Source organism: Limanda limanda, chromosome 12 (genome assembly GCF_963576545.1).
Source record: "Limanda limanda chromosome 12, fLimLim1.1, whole genome shotgun sequence".
Classification (NCBI taxonomy): Eukaryota; Metazoa; Chordata; class Actinopteri; order Pleuronectiformes; family Pleuronectidae; genus Limanda; species Limanda limanda.
The window spans coordinates 12,832,831-12,853,296 of NC_083647.1; the positions used below are offsets into that span (position 1 = coordinate 12,832,831).

The 20,466-nt window shown below is 40.7% G+C and overlaps 2 protein-coding genes across 4 annotated transcripts; one reads left to right on the plus strand and one right to left on the minus strand.

Annotated features, from left to right (window-relative positions):
* Positions 1 to 637: 637 nt before the first annotated feature.
* Positions 638 to 9,980, minus strand: LOC133015426 (serine/threonine-protein kinase Nek9). 2 transcript variants are annotated; one of them, XM_061082618.1, is made up of 23 exons: positions 9,532 to 9,980; positions 8,349 to 8,526; positions 7,874 to 7,929; positions 7,721 to 7,791; positions 7,533 to 7,638; positions 6,718 to 6,849; positions 6,512 to 6,622; positions 6,341 to 6,405; positions 6,187 to 6,237; positions 5,905 to 6,097; positions 5,671 to 5,815; positions 5,376 to 5,576; positions 5,173 to 5,219; positions 4,902 to 5,063; positions 4,446 to 4,554; positions 4,194 to 4,355; positions 3,890 to 4,057; positions 3,761 to 3,814; positions 3,439 to 3,626; positions 3,161 to 3,319; positions 2,967 to 3,071; positions 2,830 to 2,883; positions 638 to 2,735 (listed from the first exon to the last, which is right to left on the minus strand). In XM_061082618.1, the coding sequence occupies exons 1-23, from the start codon at positions 9,715 to 9,717 to the stop codon at positions 2,556 to 2,558; spliced, it is 2,883 nt and encodes a 960-aa protein (XP_060938601.1). In that variant the 5' UTR covers positions 9,718 to 9,980; the 3' UTR covers positions 638 to 2,555. The 2 variants fall into 2 exon arrangements, with proteins under 2 accessions (XP_060938601.1, XP_060938600.1); XM_061082617.1 differs by having other exon boundaries at positions 3,755 to 3,814.
* Positions 9,981 to 10,971: 991 nt separating this feature from the next.
* LOC133016065 (C-type lectin domain family 6 member A-like) lies at positions 10,972 to 19,353 on the plus strand. 2 transcript variants are annotated; one of them, XM_061083379.1, is made up of 11 exons: positions 10,972 to 11,123; positions 11,229 to 11,348; positions 12,063 to 12,326; positions 12,400 to 12,563; positions 13,889 to 14,028; positions 14,273 to 16,606; positions 16,952 to 17,047; positions 17,932 to 18,198; positions 18,304 to 18,470; positions 18,574 to 18,707; positions 18,785 to 19,353. In XM_061083379.1, the coding sequence occupies exons 6-11, from the start codon at positions 16,531 to 16,533 to the stop codon at positions 18,936 to 18,938; spliced, it is 894 nt and encodes a 297-aa protein (XP_060939362.1). In that variant the 5' UTR covers positions 10,972 to 11,123; positions 11,229 to 11,348; positions 12,063 to 12,326; positions 12,400 to 12,563; positions 13,889 to 14,028; positions 14,273 to 16,530; the 3' UTR covers positions 18,939 to 19,353. The 2 variants fall into 2 exon arrangements, with proteins under 2 accessions (XP_060939362.1, XP_060939361.1); XM_061083378.1 differs by lacking the exons at positions 16,952 to 17,047; positions 17,932 to 18,198; positions 18,304 to 18,470; positions 18,574 to 18,707; positions 18,785 to 19,353 and having other exon boundaries at positions 10,993 to 11,123; positions 14,273 to 15,179.
* Positions 19,354 to 20,466: the final 1,113 nt, after the last annotated feature.

Genomic DNA, 20,466 nt, shown 5'->3' on the forward strand with positions numbered 1-20,466 from the left:
AAGCAAAAAAGCTAATTATACAGGAGAAGCTGTTGTGGGTTGAGGAAAAAATGAGACAACACATCAGGAGGGTTGAGGCCACTGCTGGTAATGCTGAGATAAAGAGTGAGCAGAGGAGAGGCAGGGAACAACCAGAGCGGGGAAGAGCTCAGACAAGCACCAGGCTGTTGATCCAAGAAAGACAACAAGAGGATTTGAAGCAATTTAGCAGGATGCAAGATCAGGTGCATGAAGACAAGATGAGGGATCAACAAGGAGAAGAGGGGGCCAGATAGAAAAGAAGGGAGAAAAGATGATGAGAGGGGGCCCCTGATGTCGGCTTATTACATAAGTCCACAGCACCAACAAATATGTGGGGCCCTTGGAAGAAGAAACTTCAGGGTCCATCTTCCAGGCGCTGGACACTTGTTGTATTGGATTATTGTAAACACCTTACTTTCAGCTAATAAGTAGCGTCAGGGAGAGTGAGTAGGAATTGTGAATGAATAGGAAGAAGACAAAGTTTGATTTCCTCAGAGTTTCCCCACTTTAAGGCCTTTCATTTGATCTCTAAATTTGTTCATATCTGCTCTCAGAAGTATTTACAGTGTAATTTAGATTACATTGTAGGGAAATATTGACCATATACACAAAAAAAGACAGCTGATAAGTTTTATTTATTGCTTTAACACAAAGCAGGAAGCAACAATAGGAGTGAGCGGAGGAGTGTTTGTTTATACAACGGTTGCATCTCCACAATATAAACCACATAAAAGGTAAACCATATAATCCATGCTGTCACATTGTATTAAAAAAAAAAATCACATAAGGACCAAGATTGTCAAACTTCTGCTCTAACTTTGGTTTCAATGGCTTGTAAGGCACACTCTGTATTTAACATAGCAGTTTACTGCCAGTGTTATACCGCTGACATCAGCTTGTAAGCTTCATTCTGATGAAAACGTTTTTTCACATAATTGCACACAATGAACAAAACCAACACACCTCTAGCAAACAAAAGCAAAAACATGTGCTTCCACGTTGTTTTATTCCACCCTACACATTTCAGAAAGTACCAAAGACGGATTACACGGTTAAAAAAGTACAATTAAAAAAACAACAACAACAAAAGAGCTGCAAGGTCAGCTGTATAGTAAAAGCTTTAAGAACCATGTTGTCCAGATTCCAAGTGTTCAAGTGTTCATGTATGACGAAGATAAACCTACATGTGCTGCACCTTTGAGAATTCAAGAGTCACAGACGGCAATAAGGAGTAACCTACTTGTAAAAAAATGAATCAGTAGTTTCGTGTTTCACACAAATGCTGTTTTATAAGACAATAAAACATGCAAAATTCTAAAATGATATATTTGCATGAGATAATAACAATAGCTAACATGTCAGATCATTAGAACAGTTTTAGAGGCTTTGTGTTGTTTTTTACGACGGAGCATTAGGGCCATATTGAAGAAAAAAGACATTCTGAGATTACAAGTATAAAGTCGTAATTGAGAAGACAAAAATTGAAAATACAACAAGAATAATAAAAAAAATACTTGCTTGAGTTCCAACATCTTGATTAGCTGCTGTTGTGAAACCAAGAAACCCCTTTGAATAGCAAGTACATGTACAACAGTCTTACCAGCCTTTCTGTCGACCATTACCAAACATTTCCTCTTTCACAAAAAAGGCAATTTTTGACCTCTTTATTAAGAATAGACTCTTTTACTTGCACAGTAGTCTTGATACTTATGATAATGTGGTGCTGATGAGCCAAAATATTTGTAAGACTTTACAAATAAAAAATTTTCTCAATAAATTACAACTTTATTCCTGTAAAATGACCATGTTATTCTCATATTACAACTTTATTCTTGGATATTATGACTTTGTTCTCGTAATCTCAGATTTTTTTTCCCTTTAAGTGAATCTAATACTTTGTCATAGTTTTTGGCAATTTCAAATGAAGTTAAAAGTGATATTTAAGAAAGCTGTATTTTCACATTAGAAGACCGTGCCAACATGAGTGTGGACAACATACTGGCTGCCAAGCTGAACAGCTGAAAGAGAAGAGGACATCTTAACTTGGATGTATGAGCAAAGGATTTACTATTTGCATGAGCTGTTTTTGCCCGTTATGCGATGAATACGAATATCTTAGGCACAAAAGGACTGAAGCCTTGGTGCTGACATCCCTACGAATCAACACTAACACCACCGATACATTGCAGAGTAACACTATGATCAGTATATCTCTCCAGTGTGTCAAGGTCCAACGATTCATGTTGAGTCCAGCCAACATTTCAGTCTGGGGAGAAACTGAGCTAGATCACTGCACCCATGTGAACACAAGTGTGCACGTATTATACAGTATTACAGTAAAATGTAACCATGCAACCGTAAGCATTCTGCCAAACATGTATACTGTAATGTAACCCTTGTGAGTGGGCACGAGGATGCATCTTGTGCTGCACCTCTGACCGAGCCTTCACTTTGCAACAAACCAGCTTGTTTACTCAGTATGTGCTGTGAGTTGTGACACTTCTCCCATAATATAGAAACCTGCAAGTGGAGGTTCACACGCTGGCCCCTGCAGATCTGCTCCCATGGTTTGTGAATCCGCCTCCCCTTCCTCCTACATCCCCAGGCACACGATCCGAGTGAGGGTTTCCATTTTTGTCCCGTCCCGCTTCCCGGAGAACTGAAGAATTAATTGCCGCCCAGAGCCGCTCATTCTCCTTCTGCTGGTCTTTGACCTAAAGATGACAAGAATACATTGTGCTGATACTTATGCACATGGTTTAAAGTTGTTTCTAAAGTGGGAGGGAAGCTTTGAGAAAACAGTCTCACCTGCTTCTCCAGCATCTGGATCCTCATCTCTTGACAAGCGACTGTCTCATTCAGCTGCAAAATAAAGCGTTTGGTTTAACACCGTGTAGATGTGTTGTTCCTATTAGTTTACGATTAGCACTGTGTAGGTCTGATACCTGCGCAACTTCCCTGCTGGCACTGCAGCATACAATCGATTCTCCTTTCGTGCAGACACGAGTCTCCTCCATTCCATTGACGTTATCGCAGCTCATTCGTTTAGTCTGTGCACACAAACCCAGAAGGAGACGTCAAGCGTCGACTGGAACAGGCATCTTGAGATATTTTGAAGTTTTACTTTGAATGGCATTACCGAGAGTTCTTTCTTACTGCTGACAGCTGCTGCTGCAGCCTTCAGCTCTTTCAGCTCCTCATAAGGTATAGTGACGCTTTCTGAGACAGAAGAGAGCTGGTCAGGAGTGGACAGCTCAGAACCTTCCGGCAGCGGGATGAACTCTGCATCCTCAAGCTCCTGTTGGACGAGAACCTTGCTGAATTAAAGAACTGAGTCTCCACTTTGTTTCACATGTTTCCATCCTATGATTCAAACAAAAAATGTTTTTATTACTTTGTGCTTTCATGAAAACAAACCTTTCTGAGCCAGAATGGACAGGAGCTCTCCCCAGTCTGATTTGCCATTGACGTCATTGGGCTCTCAAAGCGGGGCCCCTCTGTATTTGCCTCCCGGGTTCCCCCGAGACCCCTGTCGCGACCCTCAGTCTCTGCGCCATGCTCTATGTCCAGATCAACTGTGGCGGTAGACGCCTCCTGAGCCAGCCCTTTATACATACATGTGTGCACACACACACACACACACACACAATGATAATGATCAGGCAATGCAATTTGATCTTCTGGCAAAGACAATGAATTAATAAACAGATGGTGGAAAAAAAAAAGCATTTACAATTACCAACTGATAGCCCACTGCTGTTGGAGCGAATAGTCTTGGAGTTCAGCACTTTCTCTGCAAAGAGGAAAATGGATTTATTAGACAGCTGGCTGCTTGCTCCAGTAAACTGTTCAGGTTTTGATTACTAACCCATTATGATAATGGTGTGCCAGCCACAACAAGAGAGGTCCGGTACATGATGGAGGGAACCAAAGATGGGCCTTGGCATGGCAGGACACACCTCTGAACCAAATCCCTTATCAGCAGGCATCCCAAGTCGCCCGTTTCCCGCGTTTCCCCAGGCAAAGATTTGATTGTCTGAAAAAAAAAATTGCCATCAAATTGAATACATGTCTCTGTATATTTTACATATGTATGGAGGCCAAAAGCCTGAGACCACTTTAACACGTATATCGTTACCATAGATGCACTGCAGCAGTGCATGTGTTCTTACCCTCAGTGGCTGTAATGGTGAATCCCTCTCCACAGGACACTTTAGTCACTGTCTTCCCTCCAAAGGGCCCAACAAGGACTTGGACCCCCTGGTGCTTCTTAAAGTCCTTCACACCCAGCTGTCCGTACTTGTTGCAACCAAAGGTCATCAGACGACCACGTTCTGTGAAGCCAAAAATTATATGAATAATGTTTCTGTTAAACTGTTGCCATTTTGGTGATCAAGAGAAATAAGGGCCATTTCTGATAGTACCATCAATCGCAGCTGTATGGGTCTTTCCTGGAGAAATGACCTGGATGGTGAATCGCGACAGCTGCTTTACCAAGGTCAGTGTGGTCGTGTACGGGGTGCCCTGGTAACCCTGGTGTGGGGTAAGGAAAATTAACATATATGAAAAATCAGCACATCTGCATCACACAAAGTCTTTAAATTAATAGAGTCCTTAGCATAGTAGGCAATTTGTAGTAGGATGAGTTTGATAAGTGCATTTAAAAGAGCTTTCTCTCTCACACGCACAGAAATAACTTGGTCTCTAACACACCTGCTGCTTTTGATAGTCATTTCTCAAATGGCTTTTGGTGCTTTTGGAGTTAAAACCAAATAGAATCAAAAAGAACAGCACTTGCTGCGCTCGTCCCCAATGTTTTTACCATACCCCCCTAGTAATAATTTACAAATGGCCTACTGCCTTTAAGAATTACTCAGTACCTCCCCGGGGTGGTTTTTCAGACCGGAGATTCCCTGGTTCAGACCCAGCTTGTTGAATTCATTGTTTCCACATGCCAGGACTTTGCCAGTTTCTGTCAAATAGAAGGTTCCATCGCTGCCACATGACACTGAAGAGATGACGGCACCTTTGGGGAGCTCCACCTGGGAAAACCAGAAAACAGACAGTACTTTTAAAATAAATAGCTACAAGTAAGAATATTTGATCAGATTTTGCATCTAACTTCCTGTAAGGCTAAAAGTCTTCCCTTACTTGCATAGGAGAAGCAAAATCATCCTCGCATTCCAGACCAAGTCGCCCTGCAGCAGGAAAATATTAAGTTTGACAAGAATCACTTTGCATGACCTCAAAGGGCCACTGTCTCCCCCTGCTGGCTGCAGCTATAACAGCAAAAACAACCTGGCAGAGACTTAACACAAGCTCAAAACAACATTGCATACAGAAATCCTACGTACCGTACTCTCCACAGCCCCACGAGTAGACTTCCCCACTCTGAGTCAGCACCACCACATGGTTGTCCCCACACGAAACCTGACGGACAGGCCGCTCCTCAAAAAACTCCAAAAGCACCGGCTCCAAAACCTCAACTCCCATCTCGCCCTCCACTCCAATGCAGCCATAATAGTCTGACCCAAACATGTACAATTGGTCCTCATCTGTAAAAACAGCAGCGAATGGTCCATTAGAGAAATTTGTTTTTTTTCTTACCCCCTCAAGTTCCTGTATTCACTGGAAGTTTTGTCCGCTCACCGGTGACACAGGCGGTGAAGTCGGCCCCACACGCCACCTGTCGGATGGCATTCCCCTGGAGCTTCTCCACTCTCTTAGGCTGCCGATATGAGGCCTGGTCTCCATGCCCCAGTTGGCCCACCATCTTGCCTCCGCCTTGCACATTCTGAACAGAGTTGAGAAAGTTTCTTGTTGTGGAGCACAAGAACAACCAGATCCATTGAATCTGTCCCAGAGGGATGTGTGAATACTCACAGCCCAGGTGTACAAGTCCTTTTCCACTGTCACAACGGCAAAGTGACTCTCTCCTGCACACACATGCTGGGCACTGCTGCCTCCTTTAAATGTGTCCATTTTCTGGGGCGTGAACTTCCCTCCACCCCAGAAGTACACCTCCCTTGAACGTGTGGTCACCACGGCAACAGGGGTTTCGGTCACGTTACTTAGCCTACAGTGCGACCAGGGAAAAAAATCTGATATGTACTACACACTCCGGGATAGCAAGGTAACAGTCTTAGACAAGTGTTAACAACTTACTTGGGTTTCTTCATGGCTGAATTCAGCAGGGCTACTCGCTCTTCCAGCTCCCTGACAGAGAAAGAGGTGTTCAGGAGTGTTCTGGCTGTACATTCATCGTATCCAACAGAAATGTTTTGTTATTAAGACACTTCTATTCTTTAATCCAACTTACTTTCGGCAGCAAGAGATGAACGGCTGGTCCAGAATCTGCTCAGATGTAGGCCTCCCTGCAGGATCCTGTCAGACGAGAAGAACACAGGGACGTAACTCCGATATTCCTCACAGAAGCCACCTTGTTACAGACTAATAGAGACAACACCCTCTGATAATTCCCCTCACTCACTTGATCGAGGCACTCGTACACCATCTTGATCAATGCAGACGAATAAACATCTGAGTTCACATCCATCGTCCAGTTGCCCTGGACTATTTTCACACAGAGGTTCAGAGGGTTCTGCATGAACACAAACAGACTTAATTCATTCTGAGGTTATAAATAAAATTTCTCACATTAATGGCAGATATCAAATATGTTTCGAGCAAACTTACCGTTGCATCAAAGGTTCTTGTAAGAGTTAAGACTTCAAAAATTACGCAACCCATCGCCCAGATGTCTGATTTGAAGTTGTACTTTGATCCCTGGCACAATTCAGGAGACATGTAATATGGAGTTCCCACACACTGGATTTACAGAGGGAGAGAAAGTGCAAAGGGGATGATTAGTATCTCGAGCTGATGGAGGAGCTATGTCATAAAACTGTACAAGGATGAGTACTTGATCAACTCTACCAGGTGACGACAGAGTATTAACTGTACACTCACTCTTAGACATGTAAGATAATGATTCTAATCTCACTGTGGTGAATTTAAGAACAGTCACGCCTCAGCTTCAAAGTGGTGAAGAAATGCTTGCACGCTTCTCTCTGGATTTATGTTTATGACAATATCACAGAATAATATGGCTACAGCTAAAATAAAAAGAGCATGCACACTAAACCAATAAATCTAGACCAATTTATGATTTGCTGATAGAATCCGCTAATGAGCTTTTCAATAAAATGTTAGTACTGGCGTTTCCAATATGAAAACTTAAAAAGTTAATTCAAGTTTCGGTTACATTTCTTTGTCACGAGGATTTGATAACAGCATCTTAGGAATCATATAACATATTTAGATCATATAACATCAACATTTTTTTGGCATCTGCCCCCAAAAATACATATTGGCGGAGATTTAATCACCAATATGCCAATGGAACCAATAGAGTGCAGAGGGTATTAAGAACCACTGCTTAAGATTCATGAAATATTAACTACATCATAGCCTCCTGGATTAACATGTTGGTGGGAAAAATAACAACTTACAGTCTCTGCCATAGAAAACTCGGAGTCGAGCTTCTTTGCGAGGCCATAGTCGCCGAGCTTGATGAGGTCAGTCTTTGTCAGGAAAATGTTCAGGGTTTTGATGTCTCTGTAAGAAAAACAGAACAGCTCTATTACCCCGAAATTATCATTGTTAGAAAAGGAAATAGAAAGTCGTGTGAATATCTCACCTGTGTAATACCCCAGCTTTGTGAATGTGGCAAACGGCTGAAGCAATTTGGTACAGGTACCATATGACCACCTGAGGAAACACGTTGAAAGATGTAAAGGATGTTATCATCTGCTTTGTGTGAAATAAACAGCCTGCGATGTTGCACTCGTACCTCTTCAGTGAAAAGTTTCCCCTTCTGCTGGTTGATTTTATCCCACAGATTTCCTCCTGGGATGACAAGGACATTAAGCATTCTGTCACAGCTGAGCAGCATTCAAACCAATCTCAGTCAAATCTGCAGAGTAGACACTGACACTGTGTCTTTACCTCCGCCGAAAAGGTTGTGTTTTCTGTCCATTTGTTTGTTTTAGGACATGGGCCAAGAAAGAACCCACAAAATGTTGGCGTAGACCTGGACAAGGGGGCGGACCCAGGATTTTTTTAAACTTAATTTAACGTTACAAGATACGGCTTCTTTCACATTTTCACTTATTTCCCACAAAAAAACTGGAATATTTAGGGGACTTATATCAATGAGTGTGTGCAGATACTGATAAAAATCTGGATCTAACAGATATAAATGCGGTTTCATTAGTGTCGGGCCTTGGCGAAAGTACGCGTGCCACCGAGTTCCTTTCTACACTTACCATTGCAGTACTCCAACTCAATGAGCAGAGTGTTTTTATCCAGGAAGTGATTGAAATAGGCGATGATGTTGTTGTGCTCCAGGATGGAGAGGATGCTGATTTCGTTCATGACATCTCTGCTCTCCTTCTCCGAGAGCGAGTTTAGTTCCACCTCCTTCCATACCACCAGAGAGTTGTCCTAGGGAAACCAGAGGGCACATCTCATTGACTAAAACTAAAGCACACCAGTATGTCTCTCTGCTGTTACTTCTACATGGGCAGAAATGTTGATATCTAATTAGTTCACAATACGTTTGCTAGAGGAAGGGGGTCAAATGAAAATGTCTGCAAACCCCTGTGCAGGCGGGATAAAGCAGAGACGGCAGGGGAGGGTAATTTATCTTCCTCACACTCAAGAATTTCTCACATGGGTATGGAAACAGCAGAGCAGGGAGCAGTTCAGGTTGCCAGACACATGGTGTGCATTCAATCACAATAGAAAGAAAGAAAGAAACCAGACCTCTCTTTCAAATAAACTAGTCACTATAACATACCAATTTGTTAAGAATGTTCTAATCTTTGTTTGAAGTATAAAAAGTAAAATATATTCAATGATGTGTGTCTTTGCTTTGCCAACTATGCAGGGGCAGATCCAGGGGTGGGGCCAGAGGGCACTGGCCCCTGAAGGGCCCCAGTACTGTCAGAAGAACCAAAAAAAAGTAAATATCTCCTGGGGAAAAGCAGTGACACACACGTAGAAGACACCGAAGATGTCAAGAGAGTTTGTGCTGATAAGAGCAGACGGCAGTGTCAGGGTGCTGGAAACATGATCACAGGATCTCCGCAGTGGAGTTAATACGTCACTTCCTGCCTCTGTCCCATAGACGGTATATCGCTGCTCCTCATCTCTACTGAACGTGTCTGTGCAGAGAACCTCCTGCTGTGTCGTGCATGTGTGAAATGCAAACTCTCTGGAGCCAATTCTCCGGGTTTTACCCAGGGGTCGCCTGGAAACAACTTTTTGTGTAAGTTGTGGCCCCTTTAAAAGGCCCCCCCTGGTCCAGAAAACCCCTGGTTCCGCCCCTGGCCCTGTGGCTTCACTCTCAACAACAAAGTTTCCATGGAGGACAGTGAGTGGAACCCCCCCCCCCCACTGTCTTCTAAACCCAGCAGACTGAGCTGGGGGGCTTTGACCCACACGTACCTCGGTCCTCCGGTACAGAGTGGCCTCTCCGAACGCCCCTCTCCCGAGGATCCGGATGGGGATGTAGTGCAGCTTCTCCTCCTCGCCATTGAACGTGCTGGTCGCGGATCGCTCGCTGACCACGGACCCGAGGCTCAGGTCCGAGTTCAGCGAGTCGAAGTGTCTCTCGTACTCCGCTAGGGACATGTCTGCTGAAGGGGGGGGGGGGGGGTTGTGATGGAAATAACCCGCAGGCACAGGCCTCAGCGACGGCTCCGTGAGGAAGAGGCTCTGCACAGCAGCTCACAGCCGGCGGACATGTTTACCTGCGTCACCGGGGAGGAGGAAGCCGTCACAACACGAGCTCAGACAGACAGGTCACGGCCACTTCCGAGTGTCACCCGAGGAAAACACGACATGCGTCCAACTACTGAACTTACACTGGTGTCAAGAGTCACACCGCTGTCATTACAACGAAGCTCAGCTGTTAGGGGGTTTCAGAATAAAAGAGCCTGCCCATTGACGTCCGGTGGTGTGTTTTGCGCTGAAATCCAGTGGAGCGGATTTCCGGTAACGCGTGGCTTCCTGTCAGCTTGACTAATAGAAAGTAGAGCATCGGCTTCCGGACGCAGTGAAATCCTGAATTTGAATAAACACGTCGTTCCACTGGCCGAGGGGAAGTTTGTCTGTGGGACAAACACACAACTTCACACGTGTTTTTGGACTCGATCGTGACACAACAACACACCGAGACAAACAAGGCGTCATCCTGTCGATCAAACCCGGAAACTTTCAACCGCAGCGCTGGATTACAATGAAGTGGAGTGACAATGAAATACAATATCAGCAGCACACACTGTAATAGTTTGTTATGACCACTTTATCCTACACACTCGATGCTGGTACTTAGCTGTCTCAGTTCACAATTTTACTTTCTCAAATACATTTTTTATTTTGCTTTTCCACGTTAGTCGTATTTTAAAATGGTTTATGAGTTCTGGGTAAAACAAGATAAGATAAGGTAATCTTTCATTTGTTTAAATTAAGGGAATTTACCATGATCAAGCAACAAAAAGGAAATAATGAAATTCACACTCAATATTAAGGTAATGAATTAGTTTTTAAAAAAGAGTATAAATACTGGGAACTATAAAATACAGAAATATACACTGTTAACAAAATATGAAAACTCAATCAGTATTGCATGTACATGATACTGAAATTGCACATAAAACAATGAACAGTCCAAACTGAAAGAAGTTATTAATATTTTCAAATTTATACATGAATTTGTTACAGGTTACATTAGATCTATTTATTCATTTATTTGCATTATATAGCAGTACTCATTACATTTACATATAACAAATATGAAATCTATCATTCAGACCACTACTTAGTTTTATGCTTTGTCAGTGTTCAAACACACGCACAAACACACAGACACGCACACCCACACACAAAGTGTTGTAATATTGACAGAGCCTCACACAGATAAAGGTTACCTGCTTCGGTGGTTTCTGAGTAAAAGACCATGGCATATCCTGAGATGAATTCAAATCAAGACGACAGCCCGGGAGGAAAACCATCTCCCCGTGACACGAGAAGTGAAGGTCGGCATGTGTTCTTTAAACTTCCCTCATAAAGCTTTTACTAAACCTACTGCATTATTATCTAATTTTCACTTTGAGGGGGCATGAACCTGTGTGTTTGTTCAGGATCTGTGTCCACGGTCAGACTTGGATCCAGAGATGTTCCACTTTATCCTCTGGTGACCGTGTGTTTAGGAGTACTGAACACGATTCTGCTGTTAACGGCTGTTGTTATTGGGATTTACTGTGAGTATAATGGCTCCAAGGAAGGTGTTGACTCACAGCTTCATTCATTTAGAATCTGTTTGGCTTACGCCTTCCGAAATGATTCCTCAATCAATCCACATCAAGTTTATATTGCCTGACTACATTTGCCCTTTCTCAACAACATGACATTATTTGGTAATATATGTAACTAGAATTATCGGCCTGCAGTTGTGTGCCTCCAGCAGCTGGTGCAGTATCCGTCAACATGCTTATTTCCAAACTCAAAGCAGGACACCGTGAACTTTGACCACTTCAATTTTATCGGTTAATCTTTGAGTCAAAATACAATTCCCAAAAGGCAGACCTGAGATATCATGTTCAAGAGGCCCCAAAACATGTTTCGTCAGGCCATCATAACCTTTCATCAGTTAATCCATGAGTCTATGAGCCAAGATTTTTTTGGTTCGTTCTCAAGATAATGCATTCACGAGGCAAAAAGGGATTCAAGTGGTCACCCTGACCTTTAACCTTCGACCACCAAAATCTAACCAGTTAGTTTTTAACTCAAAGTGAACAGTTGTAACAAATTTAGAGAAAGAATCCATCAAGGTGTTCCATGTTTTTTTTTGTAAGCTCACAGATACCTTGACCTTTGTCCACCAAAATCGAACCAGTCCATCATTCTTGAGTCCAAATGAACGTTGTGTCACTGGCTGTCACCGTTCTTCGTATTGATTGATTTATTGATTACAGGTGGCAAAGTCGATAAGGAATCGGCACCAGAGCAAATGACAACATTCACACTCCTCACAGAGGCGAAGCAACTTCAGTTCATTCAGAGTGGAGCTGTCCAAGTTCAAAAGGAGACCGAGGACGAACTAGAGAAAACATGCAGGAGCATCGAGCAACTTCAACAGCAGATAGAACAGAACAAGACCCTCGGTGATGCCATTCAGAAGCAGCTTGAGACACTACACGTGGAGCGGGCAACAACAAAATCTGCATCCTCTGATATCAGTGAGAGACATTCTGAGTGGATTTGAACCTCTTCTTCATCTTGAGGCTTTAGCAAGTTTTCTTCTTTCAACAGGGCTAAACTGCGAACGATGCCCCTCTGGGTGGATTTGGTTGAACGAATCATGCTACTTCCATTCTAAATCAGATTCCAGTCCCTTAAAGAGCTGGGCCAACAGCAGAGAGGACTGTAAACGGCGTGGGGGCGATCTTGCTGTGATTGAAGACTGGGCGGAGCAGGTGGGTCCAGTTTCCCAGAGGGGAAATGGTGACAGGCTGTGATATTCAGTTTTATGGATATTTTATGTAAATGATAACATTCCTCAGGTTTACAAAACCAATCAAGGACCCCTTCACAACCCTGAAAATGAAAGCTTGAAAATATCTTCAAAAAACATATTGGACTTTTGACTCAGACCGACAAAATATACATTAAGCGATAACTTGCAATAATAATAGTAATAATAATAATAATAATAATAATAATAATAATAATAATAATAGTAATAATAATGGTTGTAATAATTCTTGCTGTAGAACATTTACTGTATATAAAGATGAACATCGTGTCTTTCTCCCACTACTCGGAAATGATATTGAAATATTCCAGATATAAACTGCCATCTTGGGTCATGATGTCATTTGCCGCACGAGTCTCCGCAGTAGCGATTGGGGGATGGAGCCACAGTATTGAAGTCCCATTGATACTCCCACTCGACCAATCATGAGTCAGTCTCAGGGTTCAATCATGATGTTTTACCCCATTTGTATAACATCAAATTACCAATTAAAACTAGAAATATTATTATGTGAACATACATCAGTGTTATAAGAACTACCTAGACTGGAAAATGTACTTGACTGTTTAGTCCATGTCCCATCCACTAACATGGTAGAGGCGGGATTTATGATGGCACCAGAAATGCTTTGGCTTCACTTTTGGGAGTACCCATGGCAGCCATCTCTATATCGAATAATTAAATAGCACAAAGGATTTTTTTTACAAGATTTACGAACATAAAATTAGCGACAAGATTGTATGAAATTAATCATGATAATTTAAATCCATAATTTATAATTCAGAATAAGACTGAGTCAACATACAAACACTTAAAGTAATAGTATCATTAAAAACACTCAAAACTAAGCTTGAACTTAAATGTATGTTTTCACCACTGTCCATTTGTATGCTTGATAGTTGGTTGGTTAGGGTAATGCAAAAACTACAGAACAGATTTCCACAAAACATGGTGGAAGAATAGGACATGGGCCAGGAAAGAAGACATTCAGATACAGGATGGATTTATCACTTTCTTTTAAGGAATAATGCAGTGATCCTGGTGGATAATAATCAGTCACATTTAGAGGACTGATATATGGAAGTGGCTTATATCAATTTAAGAGGACTGCTCAGCCATGGCAGTGGTATGTGGTCTACTGGGTGACATTCTAGTTTGCACTATATTACACAGATAATTGCTTTTTTTATGCTGTACTCACTGTAGGCTTCTACAAACTGGCATCAGTAAAAGATTAGAATTCAGACTTCACCTCTGTTTACACAGGTACAGCTCGATGAGTTCCTACCAAAACTATTAGGCAATCGTGACTGGTCGAAGGCGGGTCCGGGAATTTGGATTGGCTTTACTCTTCAAGCAGGGGACACTTGGATGTGGGTGAATAATGCAACGCTGCTGGGTGAAGGGTAAGCGCTTTAAGTGTTAGAGTCCCTTTGTAAACACCGTAACCAAGAACGATCACGAAGCTCGCAGTCTGAGGAGATGATTCTGAAAGAAGCACATCAAATATATATGTGATAAAGTTATTTTTCAGTTATGTGCTTTCGACTGTTACTTGCAACTGTTCAAACTCAAGGTACTTCATGATCAACATTAACAGCAACAAAATATGCACCTACGGTAAAAAATATAACTTGAGCCTCGCTTTAGGTTCTGGATAGATGGGGAGCCCAACCAAGAAGGACCACATAATAAGAGCTGTGGAGCAATTATGAACATGGTCAACCTTGAGAGGCCGTGGTTTGGCGGACATTGCCTAGCCAACAAGGAATGGTTATGTGAAATGGGACCAAGCTAGCTGTGGAGATGATCACCTCCACAGCAGAATAAATTGTTTGTGTGTTTGTTTATTAACTCATCAATAAATACATTGATCATTAACAACAACAGAGTTCAGAATTCGTTATGTGGCCTCATAGTTGAAATGATTACTGGTTGTTTTAGAAATCACATTTATTAGGATAAATTCTTTGATAATTGAGATTTTTTTATTTTACATACACCTGTATCTACCACTTAAATAAGCATTAAGAATGGTTTTGGTTTCGCAGGACCACTGAGCACTAAATAATGACATAAGAACATTACTAAGGGTTTTCTCTGAGTATTGAGGTCAGTAATTGAAAAAAAAAACATATATTTTTAATATATATATATATAGATATATAGATATAAAGTTTTTATTTGATTGAACTTAAATTAAAACCTGTGCCAAGGTTTTCACCACTGTTCATTTGTTTGATTGGTGGTTGGTTGGTGTCACACCGCGGTGAGATACTTAGAGTCATAGTCTTAGTTTTTGCTTAGCCTCGTACTTATAGATTTACCTCAGTGAGTGATTATTCTTTGTAGCCTTTTTTGTTTCAGTGTTTAGTCTTAGTTAGGTTTATAGAATGAAGCTTTGTTTTTCCTCCCTTTGGAGCGCTTTTGTTTAATTGCTATTTTTTGTATTTGCAGTATTAAGAAAGCGTTTTCCTCCTTTTTGGAGCGACTTTATTTTTTGTACCATAGTTTCCTCTGTGTGGAGGTGTGAATAAAACATTCTCCTAACACATCCGCTCTGCGTCTGAGTCCTGCCTTTCGCCCGGCCTGACAGTTGGTTAGGTTTATGCAAAACCTACTGAACAGATTTCCACAGAAATTCTCTTCAGCCGTTCTTGAGATATGGAACATGTAAAGCAGTGCCAAGTGGGGGAAGTATAAACTAGATCTATTTTTGTATATGTTGTGCTGTACAAGTGAAAATAACCTGAAAATAGTTGTACTTTAGTAAAGTAAAGATACATGAGAAATATACTAAATTATGGTAATAAGGTAAGTGTACTGAGTTACATCTCACCACAGCCTAAAATCGATCTTGCCTTTCTGGAGACCTGGCGATGAAAGATGTTATTTTACTTTGGATGTTCAGGTTTACAGATCCTGGTACAGCGCAAGAGCCGAGTGGTCAAAGGTCAAACTGGTTTGATAAAAGATCTACAAAGCAGCACGAATCTTTTCTTGATCAACACTGAAAAAATGTAGTCTTCATAGAAAACACAAAGTTGAGCAGTTGAATAACTGTGATGGCTCCATGAATCACAGAATCAGGAAGCAGTAGCTGAGAAAAAGTTACTGATATGACATCTGAGCTACAGCCCCAAAAAACTGTGAAATAAATGTCAACATCAGCAGAAACCCACATTCGCCGTTATGGAGCAGGGTTGCCAGGTTAATGCAGCTCACTTACAATAAATACAGAAATGTCTAAATAAATGTCTTCAATATATTTCAACATTTATTTAGTTCCACATTTATTTATTTATGTATTTCTGTGTCCGTATGATAATGAGAAAGGCGGTCCTAACCTCAGTCTCATGCAGGATTGGTCGCAGGAGTGTAATGATCCAGTCCTACTACTTCCGCCTTTCAATGCTGACTGTTGTCCAGTAGCTGTTTGCAGTGTTGAGCCAGTTCCCACTTAAAATGAACTACTTCAAGTACAGAGGGTGTAACTCATCAACATGTTGACGAGTCATTTTCATGATGTTTAAATGCAGCCTCATAAACTCTGGAGCGTATCAAACAAACACTAAGTTACTTCATGTACTGATCAGTTCCTGATAACCAGTGATGAGTGTTTATTAGTTACTGAACTGAAGAGTGATGTGAAAAAATAATGGAAAGTGGAAATATTCTCAATGTTCATATACTTTCATTACATATTGTCAACTTAAGTTTAAGTATCAGTACTTTTAGAGTTTATGACCCTGCATTGAAATGAATGTTGCATTGTTGTCCAATTTTAAGTCCATATAACACAAGTCATATGCCAGAAATTAGCACTCAGGTTCAAAGCCACTGTACCACCCGTGGATATAAAAGCAGCAGTGAACGGATAAACGGGCAGTTCCTGCATCAGTGCAGTCATGGAGAGTCCACAGAGAGGAACAAACAACCATGCAGGCGAACTTCTCAAAGGAGACTATTCGAAATTTGCACCAGGTAATTTTTTTTTACAAATATTTTTCTTTTGATTTTGATTACATTTTTCTTATCAATAAGAAAATTTTAATGAATACATATTTTGAATACAGGAAATGTACAAACCAGATCTGAATGATATAATAATATAATTTACAGTTCAAGATTATAATGAGGACCTTTTTAGAGGAAAGTCTTCTTGCCATAGAAGAGTATTATTTATAGAGAGAATCACAATTCAAAACGTTTCAATTCAATTGTTGTGTTTTTATAACAGTGGGAGATCAATAGGGAAAGACTAGTTAAGAACCTTAAGTCATTATGGTCATTAAGTCTTTATGTGTACTAATAACTCCTGACTCACAGGGGGACCCACTTGGCTCAACACTCGGCTGGTGATACTGTGTCTGGGACTGCTGAATGCTGTTCTGCTGATAGTTGCTGTTGTGATTGGGATCAACTGTGAGTAAAAAATATTTAATTTCCATCTTAGCGGGAATTTCACCCAGCCTTTTACATATTATATTTAATGCTGATCTTTTATTCATATCAGAATGAATGTTACTTAAAGAATAGAGATTCATGGATGATTTATTTATTATTCAAGGTTATTTATTATTACAAATGTAAATATGCAAGAGTTGGCAAAGATTACAATTTTCATTGGTGCAGATGTAAAGTTGTCAATCTAAAATCAAATAACAATTACAATTTCAAGTCAAGTGAATGCAAAACATATATATATATATATATATAGCAGAAGACAAGAGTGGGCATAAATAGAGGTTTTTCTTAAGGCAAAACCAAGAACAATGATTTTACTTTTCAATGGGACTTGGAGAAGAACATCATCATTATATAAAAGATGTAAAAAACAAACCATAAAATTGGTATTTCAAGCTACTGTTTATTTAGTTTAGACCAGGAAAATTATATTTACATTTAATACTTAATAATTCATATTATGAATGATATTATTATGAAATTGTAATTACACAGACTTTATGAAGTTTATCATAGATTTTAAAATCTGAATCAGAAATACTTCATTGGGTAGTCCAGCCAAAAATTAAACATTATAAAGACCAGAAACAAAGCAATAAATAGTAATACAAATAAAGCTAAGTCAAGAGTATGAAATAAATTGTGCATTAAAATACAATCAAAGAGAAATAATAATTTCATGATTCATTCATGATGGATAAATTACAGTTTGACTGTCCCTCTTTCATATTTGCTCATCATTTTATTAATTTTTCTACCAGTGAAAAGCTCAGTTTCCAGATGCTTCTCAAACAAACAGTCATATAGCAAAAAGAAAGTTGTCTGTGTTTTCACCTCTTCAGGTGCCAAAGTTAAGGAGAGCTCCTATCAGGTCTCCCACTCAGCTGCAACACAGCTCATCAGCGAGCTGAGCGATCTCAGGAGCAACCACAGCGACATGCTGGAGGCCACAGAGGACGCCAAGGCGAAGTTAAGGAGTGCCTTCAAAAATGATGCACAACTACAGGTGACAACTCAGCAGCTGACGGCCGCCAATAAGGATTATCGGAGACAGGTTGAGACCCTGCGAGTGGAGAAGACGAGTCTGCAGACTAATGTGTCAGTATTAGGTGAGTTTTGTGAAAAAACAATTATAGTCATACAAAACACTCTGCCTGCTGTAAAAAACTGCTGACAGGGAATCATGTGAGGTGAAATGTTTTTCCTCCTGCCAGGGGGAACCTGTGGTAGATGCCTCTCGAACTGGACTTTTCACAACTCCTCCTGCTACTATTTTTCTTGCCTCAAAACCCCTACTGCTAAAAAGAACTGGCATGAAAGCAGAGAGGACTGTATTAGTCGGGGAGCCGACCTGGTTGTGATTAACAACCAGAAGGAGCAGGTGAGCTATAAACAAACGAGGAAGAGAAAGGAAGTAAAGAATATTTGAATTTTTTTACCATCAGACCCTTCCAAAACCGTCAAAATTGTTTTTCTATACACAGGAATATGTGACTAACGGCATCAGAAGTTATTTCGGCCACAGCGACTGGGTGAAGGGATCGTGGATCGGCCTCACTGACATAGTGAAAGAGAGGACATGGGTCTGGATTAATAATGTGACTGAGGTGGAAAAACGGTGAGAGTTATTAAAAATACTCAACAATATTGATTAAACAAACTAAACATCTTGTGTTTTTCAATGATTTCTCTAAGGTACTGGAAGGCTGGAGAACCAAACAACCATGGACCCGGGGGAGAGGATTGTTTGTGTATAATTTACGCTTCCACGAATCCCTGGGGAACCTGGGTTGATGCAAAATGCAAAGAACACAAGTTAAGCTGGATTTGTGAAAGGCCATCAGACTAGATTATGTACACACCCCTGATGTTCTGCTCAGATATAAAACACAAGCAAATGATTGAAACCGTCCTGAATTAAACCTTTAAGATGTGTGCTATGATGACTCTGGGCATTTTCTCTATACTGTTATACTGTTTATACTTTATATTTTCCTTGCATTTACATTCCATGTGTACTTATAACTTAACTGATGTCTGTTTCGTTTTATTTTATCTTGTTCTGCAAGAGATTATACTTATTATATTAATACTTTGACCAGGATAAAACTATGTCAGAAGAGCAAAATATTGGGAAACTAAATACTAACAATAGCAGGGTTACACATATTGACAACATTAAAGAAGGTGTAAAATGATCAATGATTTATTTGACAACATATAACAGTTTCTGTAAATTCAATGAATAAATTGTTTCCATGCTGCTTGTCTGAGTCCGGGGTTTGTTTTAGGTGCCTGACTGTGCATTTGTGGCTCTCACAAGTCAACATGGTTCGTGCATTGGTGCTTAAAGATGTTAGAGGGGTTGCAATGTTTTCATGAACCCTGTGCGTGGGGCATTTGCTAATCGCTGCTGTTTACATTAGAGTTACCGCAACTGACATGTGAAACTTGGCATAAAGTTTCAATTCCCTTTTTGTGCGGATTTTCACAGCAAATAAAGCAGAACTGATCCGAAAACCATTAGGTTTAATGCTGATTTGCACTGTTAGCCCATGGCAACAAGGTTCCTGGTTCAAAACCTGGTTTGACTTGTGTGGGTTTTCTTCATGTGCTGGGGCTTCCTCCCGCTATCCAAAGGCATGCAGGTTGGAGTTGGGTTAACTGGAGACTCTTAATTGACGGTGGGTCCCGCCTCTTATCCAAAGTCAGCTGGGATTGGCTCCAGTTCCCCCTGCTATCCTCACAGAAGCCTTCAATATAATGGAAGGATGTATCACATTCTCTCTCCTCCTTGTTTGTTTTTGTTGCCTTCATGCACGTTTCCCTTCTGCATCCATGACGAATGAAAGAAAAGTGATTTGTGAGACAATGAAATACGCGATCAAAAACAGTATGAAACCATAAAGAGCTGTATGTAGATCCTCACCGAGAAGAAACAAGTGCATGATGAAACATACAATTGGATTCAAATAAGAAACGCTGCACAAAAATAACAATATTTAACATGACAGCAGGAAACAATGCTAGGAAGTCAACACATTAGCTTGAACAGGGACATGAGGACAGGCTAGACATGCTATAGCCTTTAATCTGATGTAATTTTAGTGACATAGAAACTCACTGTCTTGATGTTTGGGATTACTGGAGAAATTTAAAAATCAAGTCTGAAAACTGTATAAAACTGCAGCCTTGTGCATACCAAGGTACGTTATTCTATTAGGAAATTTGATGAAACAGAAATCAACTTAGCAACGAGTATCATGTCAGCAAGATGTAAACTGAATTAATGAAGTTCTTATAACCGGATTTCGAAACTGAGACCCTACACAATAAAGGGCCTTAAGACCATGAAAGAAAGCAGAACCCACCTTTGG

Excerpts from the sequence above, each read along its gene's own strand:
- LOC133015426 (XM_061082617.1), bottom strand. The coding sequence starts at position 9,717 with ATGTCCCTAGCGGAGTACGAGAGACACTTCGACTCGCTGAACTCGGAC. Across the intron at positions 7,639-7,720 it reads AAAGCTGGGGTATTACACAG|AGACATCAAAACCCTGAACA; the intron begins GTGAGATATTCA and ends TTTTTCTTACAG. Across the intron at positions 6,238-6,340 it reads TTCATCTCTTGCTGCCGAAA|GGAGCTGGAAGAGCGAGTAG; the intron begins GTAAGTTGGATT and ends TTTCTCTGTCAG.
- LOC133016065 (XM_061083378.1), top strand. The coding sequence starts at position 11,045 with ATGGCATATCCTGAGATGAATTCAAATCAAGACGACAGCCCGGGAGGA. Across the intron at positions 11,349-12,062 it reads TGTTGTTATTGGGATTTACT|GTGGCAAAGTCGATAAGGAA; the intron begins GTGAGTATAATG and ends TATTGATTACAG. Across the intron at positions 12,564-13,888 it reads TTGAAGACTGGGCGGAGCAG|GTACAGCTCGATGAGTTCCT; the intron begins GTGGGTCCAGTT and ends CTGTTTACACAG.